The sequence below is a fragment of the Leucoraja erinacea genome, chromosome 5 (genome assembly GCF_028641065.1).
Source record: "Leucoraja erinacea ecotype New England chromosome 5, Leri_hhj_1, whole genome shotgun sequence".
NCBI lineage: Eukaryota > Metazoa > Chordata > Chondrichthyes > Rajiformes > Rajidae > Leucoraja > Leucoraja erinaceus.
In genome coordinates, this window is record NC_073381.1 from 24522922 (window position 1) to 24530228 (window position 7307).

General features: G+C 43.4%; 1 protein-coding gene across 1 annotated transcript in view; it reads right to left on the minus strand.

The window, feature by feature from the left end:
* LOC129696870 (peroxidasin homolog) overlaps positions 1-5302 on the minus strand; it is a 217670-nt gene extending 212368 nt beyond the window's left edge. The window contains exon 1 of the mRNA XM_055634944.1: positions 5063-5302. Within this exon, the coding sequence (XP_055490919.1) occupies positions 5063-5235 (173 nt within the window). The 5' untranslated portion in view covers positions 5236-5302. The remainder of the gene's footprint in view (positions 1-5062) is intronic.
* Between the last annotated feature and the right edge of the window lie 2005 nt (positions 5303-7307).

Below are 7307 nucleotides of genomic sequence, written 5' to 3' on the forward strand. Positions count from 1 at the left end.
CAAAACTAAATTCTGCAGTTACATTCCAAGTCACCTTACTTTCCAATTCACCTTACCCACTCCATGCCCAAACAACAGCATGCTCTTGTTTCTCTGAGTGAACTCTGCACATCTTCAAAGAGAGCTCCAGTGGTTCTTGGTGGGGCCAAGTCATTCAGAAGAGATAAGTGATTATAGTGGACATATAATCAATGCAGTCTACTGGATTGACTGGACAGTCTGAAGAGGGGTGGAAAGAGAATTTCTGGGATGAAGAGTTGGAAGATTTTGAAGAATGGGCTCAGTGGTTTGACCCTGTTGGGGGGGGGGGGGGGGGGGGGGGGGGTAGGGCGCTTTCACCACTTTGAAGAATTAGACATACGGCATGGAAACAGGCCCTTCAGCCCACGCGGCCACTGATCACCTGTTCACACTTGCTCCATGTCATCCCACTGCCTCCACATTAGGAATATGTTTTTTTCTTTTAGAGGCCAATTTAGTTACACATAGCCTCAGGATAAGAAACTCACAACATTAATACTTGGGCAAGGTATAATTTCTTCTCAGAGGATTTCAAATCTTAGGAATTATGTAGAAATATGTATTTAGAATATGCAAGGCTGTGCACCAAAACCAGAGATCAGCAAAAGTTTTTTTAAAAAAAGGTAATGGTAAAGTGGAAATGAAAGGTCAGAGCAGCCACAACCTCCTGAATAAGAGATGACAGTCGGGGGTTTTATGGCACAGACTGACTCGATAGGATTCCATGAATATATGAATTTGGTTTTATCATAGAAACAGTTATCCCAGAAATGGGCCCTTTGGCCCACTGTGTTGTCTATTACACTAATAATATTTAGCTGCATTAGGATTGTATCCATTTATGCATTTCATATTCAAACACTTGTGCAAATGCATTTTAAGCGCTGTGATCTGCCTTCACTATCTCTCCTGATGCCTCATTCTATATATTCACCCTCTCTGTGGAAATCTAATCTCATTTAAAATATCTTACTCCTCTTATTTAGTCTGTGCCCTCTGGTTCTAGAAATACCCCCTGCAATGGAAAAAGATTCTATCCTATCTTTGCAATAGGCATCGTCAGGACTGATCACTCTAACCAAGTGAAGATATCTTTGCAATAAAATGAATACAACAATCATTCACTGGCTTGTTGGTTGGGATCGAAGAGAATAATCCTAGGAGGGATTGGGTCAAACAGACTGGGTCAAATTTCTCTAAAATGCAGACAAATGAGATAACTTAATTGCAACACACAATATTCTTACAGGGTTTGAGTTTATTTTTTTGTCACATGTACTGAGATACAGTAAAAGGCTTTTGACAAGGCTTTCAGCAATATCAAGTCAGGCATGTTTTATGGACATACGAACCAGACCAATTAAATTCTTACTTTGTAACCGCAAGAGATGCAACACTTGTCCCTTTACCTCCCCCCTCGACTCCATTCAAGGACCCAAGCAGTCGTTCCAGGTGCGACAGAGGTTCACCTGCATCTCCTCCCTCATCTATTGCATCCACTGCTCTAGATGTCAGCAGATCTACATCGGTGAGACCAAGCGGAGGCTGGGCGATCGTTTCGCCAAACACCTCCGCTCGGTCCGCAATAACCAAGCTGAACTCCCGGTGGCTCAGCACTTCAACTCCCCCTCCCACTCCGTATCCGACCTCTCTGGCCTGGGTCTCCTCCATGGCCAGAGCGAGCAACACCGGAAATTGGAGGAACAGCACCTCATATTCCGCTTGGGGAGTCTGCAACCTGGGGGACATGAACATTGAATTCTTCCAATTTTGTTTAGTCCTTGCTGTCTCCTCACCTTCCTCAGCCCTCGGGCTGTCTCCTCCCATCCCTCAGACTTCAGGCTCCTCCTCCTCATTTTTCCTTTCTTCTCCCCACCCCCCATCAGTCTGAAGAAGGGTTTCGGCCCGAAACGTTGCCCATTTCCTTCACTCCATAGATGCTGCTGCACCCGCTGAGTTTCTCCATTATTTTTGTGCACCTGCGATTTTCCAGCATCTGCAGTTCCTTCTTAAATAAATTCTTACTTGCGCAGCACAACTGATGTGTAAACTCATTACTCAGTAAACCTCATAATAAATAACAAAAACGTTCAATGTTTACAAAAAAACAGACAATTAAATAGACAATAGTAGGAATATGAATGCAGAATTAATGTTCCCCTGGCTGGTGAGATTGAAGGAATTTGAAGACAATTGGAGGGAAAATGTTACTACAAAGAGGGTGATGAATATCTGCAATGAGGTGCCAGGGATCTGTCTCAAAATAAGGGATTACCCATTCACAACTAAGAACACAATTTTCCACCCACATAATAATTCTGAATTATTGCGGGACGTATGATGAAATAATGGGTTGACCGGCCTTGTATTCACTGGAATTTAGAAAGATGAGAGGGGATCTTATAGAATATACATGTTTTAAAGGATGGGACAGGCTAGATCCAGTTAAAATGTTCCCGATGTTGGGGGAGTCCAGAACCAGAGGTCACAGTATAAGAATAAGGGGCAGGCCAGTTGGAACAGAGATGAGGAAAAGCGTTTTCACCCAAAGAATTGTGAATCTTTGGAATTCTCTGCCACAGAAGGCAGTGGAAGCCAATTCACTGGATGTTTTCAAGAGAGAGTTAGAATTAGCTCTTAGGGCTAAAGGAATCAAGGGATATGAGGAAAGAGCAAGAATGGGGTACAGATTTTAGATGATCAGCCATGATCATATTGAACGGCGGTGCTGGCTCGAAGGGCCAAATGGCCTACTCCTGCACCTATTTTTCTGTTTCTATAATGAGTCTCAAAATTATCCACTGAGTAAAGTTATTCAGGAGAGAGGTGAACATGTTTTTGAACAATAAGTACATCACAGATATGGAAAATGGTTCCGATGGAAAATGTAATTCCTGACCTTAATGAATGACATTACAAGTGCAAAAGGGTGTATGCTTTTTCAGTTTCATGCCTCCTCATCTCACTATTGCTGCTGATTTTTCTAATTACTCTTCTGTCTTGGCAATTCTCTTGGCAGTTGTGGTTAGAAACAAAAAGCCTCCTTCAGATTCCCTGAGAACCCCATGAATGGGTGGATCAGCTGTTATTTTCTGCCTGCCACTTCGGGTGTTTGAACTAAGAATATCTGCAGTGGTTACAGTAAAAACACGTTCATTCCTGTCAGAGACCTCATTGCCACAATACTCCTCAACATAATGTTGGAGTAAGCCCCTTCTTTTAGAGGTGACATTGAATTGGAAATAGTTGGAAGGCTGCCGGTACATGCCCATAAATCATGGACCTTGTAGCATTTCACATCAGTGGTTGAAAGACTAAAACAAAAATAACGTACAAAAAAAACACAACAAACATGATCAAGTCAACACATGGAAGTAGCCAAACATGCAAACTCTGAGTGAAACAACCTTGCTCCAACTGTTGCATCCCAACAAAGAATGATTTTGCATGACAATTTACTGATTTTAAAAATAATCTGTTTCTCTAAAACCCTTTACTGGGTAAAAGATTAACATAGTCCACAAACGAGTGCAGTCAAACTCAGTTACATGCATATTAACCTTCTGCCCTCACCGGAATAAGAGCATCCATTTAAGTAAATTAATATTAAGTGAACCAGATCCTACACCAGCGCATGGGGTTAAGGGCAAGTGAGGAATACATCATTCTCACCTAAAAAAAAATCTGCACTCAAGTCATTAGATTTATGACGCGGATTGATGTCTACTCCGTTTAAAACTTGGTTTTCGAACTAGACGATTTGGTTTTATTTTTTAAGCTGCAAGACTAATGGGAGCATTGCAGCCTCTCCCAGTCTCAGACTGCTGCAAACATGTGTATTCCACGGTGGGACTGAAGTCCAGTAAATGTGGTTTGTGCAGCTGTATGTACTTCGCTGGAAGTTTTTCTTCCCAAGAGAGAGAAAAAAAACTTTTACAGATTGTAAGTGTCCCTCTAAAAATAAGCTGCAGAGAAAATACCAGGAAAGGGTGTTGGAGGGGGAAAATCAATCGGCCGACTCCAAAGTTCCATTACATGTACAGTAATTAATTAGGTTTATGATCAAAAGTGCATGTAAGTGAAACTCCTTTTGCCATTTTAAATACCGTTATTTTAACTTTCTTGAAAAACCGCCACTTAGGTTTTGTTTTTGACTGATCTGGGTCCAGTAGTTAACGACAGTTTCCAGGTCATGGTCGGAACATTGCTTTTTACTCCGTCGAAAGCGTGCTCAATGGGTCAAATCGCACTCAATGGAGATAAGTACCAAACTGCAGGGCAACTCCAGCGGGTTGCTTTTAATAACATTTTAGATCTTTGTCGTTTATACCTTTTATAGCTAAACCTAAATGTGCATGGCTGTTTTGTTATTGTCCCCCCTCCCCCCTCCCCCTCTTATGACTTGATTTCAGATCACATGATAACACCTTTAAACCGTGGTCGTGCAGATCATGAGCTGAGCTGCCAACGTAGACTCCTCACTCTCAGCATCATTACGCTACTCATCATTTATCATCTCACTTGTCACCACATCTTCATTAATGCATTTTGCTAACTTTGAGAGAAAAGCTTTTTAAAAATTAGTTAGAAAATTAGATAGTTGAATCTGCAGAGAATTCCAGAGGTGCAATAGAAAACGATTCAAATATCTACATCCAAAGTTGAAACAATGAACTGCAAACGTTGATTTCCAAAAAAAAAAGTAGAGTTGAGTTAGTGTAGAGTAAAGCTACAGTAACTCAGTGGGTCAGGCAGCATCCCTGGATAACTTGGATAGGTGTATGTATCCATGTTCCGCAGAGATGCTGCCTGACCCGCTGAGTTACTCCAAAACTTTTTTCCTCCATCCAAAGAAATGTTCTCAAATTACTGAACTTCTGTAAAACTCTCTATTCCGTCTACTCCCTGTAACAAAGCTGGACCGAATTGCGGTTTTAAGATAAGAACCAGCTCTGTTGCATCTAATCCCTTCTTCAATGCAACAAAGCCTTTGCTCTACCCTCTCCCTTGAAGCACTGCAGCCCCGCCGCTCCATACTCACAGGATTGTGGTCTGCGGGGAGACGGCAGGTATATTCTCCAGCATTAAATGCATGCACCTCACGGTGGTGCGAAAGCAAAGGCAGCGACTGGGGCACGCGGTGGTAGCCTGCGGCGCGAAAGCGACGAGGAAGAGCCATGCTATGGAGAGCAGAGAGCGAGTTTTCCGGGGCATCGTCGTGGCCGCTCTCACTCGACTGTGCTTGCACGGCTACTCCGCGGGCAGGCAGGCGAGAGGCGCAGGGGAACAGCCCGCCCCTCAACCAAACCCGCCACCTCGGCATTGTGACGTCGCCCGATTGACAGCGCGATCCCGGGCGCCGCGCATTCAATCAGCGGAGAGCCCGCCCCCCCCCCACCAGCAGGTTTGGTTGCGCTCCCCCCCTCGCCTCGCCTCGCGGTTAGAGCCCACTTTCGCTTCGCCACTAGTCCCAGGACGGGCACAATCCTGTAATGCAGGCGCCTGCAATGCAACCATGTCTCGCAAAGGAAGACCCTTTCTGTCTCGGCCCCCAGTTAATCTCAACCCCCTGGTTTATATATATTTATGGAAGGAGAGGGTGCTTTTGTTTAATGCATCTCGGTTGTTTAGCTGGAATGACGGCTCCTTGTTCCGCCCCGATCATACAACGCTGGCCAATTCCGCTCCGGGCTCAATAGGAAACAAAGATACTAGAATATTTGATAGGAACACCAACAAAAGTCCCAATGTTTTTGTAAGGAGGAAATGCAGATGAAGGTTAACCGAAGATAGATACGAAAAGCTGGAGTAACTTGTCGGTTCAGACAGCATCTCTGCAGAAAGGGAATAGATGACGTTTCGGGTCGAGACCCTTCTTCAGACCAATATTCCAATAACTCCAATATGCCCAGGTTTTAATACAAGGGATGATGACATAAAGAAGGATGACAGAAGTACAGTATGCATGAGAGGTGAAGAAGGTTTAGCTCCTCCTGTTATGATTATGCCCCTTTCCCACTAGACAGGGCTCAGGTTTCCACACTCCTTTTCCACTCACTGGAGCCATGATCCCATTCTCCCATTCAATTCAGCTGGAGCCCAGATCCCGCACATCCTCCTCTCCCGAGTCATGATCCCACATTCCCTTTCAATTCAATAGGAACCCAAGATAGACACAAAATGCAGGAGTAATTCAGCATGTCGTGCAGCATCTGCCGCAAAGGACGAGGTGACGTTTCAGGTCGGAACCCTTCTGCAGACTGGGATCCACTTCACAAAGGGAACCCCGTTCCTACACTCCTGTATAATGCAACTGGACCCTTGATTGCACAAATAAATTTATGGTGAATATAAAGGTGAGAAATTCAAAGAAGAATTCAATTCAAGGAACGAATGATTCTTGCAAACTGAATACCAAGTGAAATATGGCAGACGGTTGAGATAAAAAAATCTACCTTTATGTCTGAAACAATTGAAAATATTCAACTGGTCAGACAACTGTGTGTAGGGAGAGCAGGAGAAACAGCAGATCAGCAGAATCATAAAGGTTTTTCTCTCAAGAAAGGCAGAGTTGGACAGATAGTTTTTTTACAATGGATCTATTTTTCATTATGACACAGAAGGAAAACATTTCAATCCACCAAGCCTATGCCAACTCACAAAACAATTCCATTCCACCACTCATTTTCCCAATAACTTTTGTCTCTTGTTACCATCAACTGTGCAACCATCCATCCCCCTCTTCACCAACCTCCACTTCCAGTCACTCCCCACCCTCATCCCAGAATTTCTATATGTTGGAGGAAGAAATCCAAGCCATGGAGTCATTTTCATCCCACGCACATCATTGAAGTTATAGGATAAGGCAATGTGCAGTTTTGTATTTAGTGCCAAATTGAGATACCACCTATTAGTTACAAAAGTAAGATGCTCTGAAACAATAATGAATGATGAGGAAATGCAAGGAAAGGGGGGCTTATACAGTGCAAACTTAGGACAACACATCCTTTAAAAGATGCTTGGACAGGTAAATGGATAGGAAAGGTTTAGAATGAGCTGGGCAAATGGAACTAGCTTTGATGGGGCATCTTGGTCAGCATGGATAAGTTGGACAAAATGGCCTGTATCCATGCTATATGATGCTATGACTCTAACATGTCACTCTGGATACATGGTAACAGTTACAATATAGGGAACATGGTCGCTTATTAGTTGCAAGCTTCCAGAAACTATAATGTAATCACTTGTGATTGAGGATAACTATATTGAGCCAGAACCAGAGATAA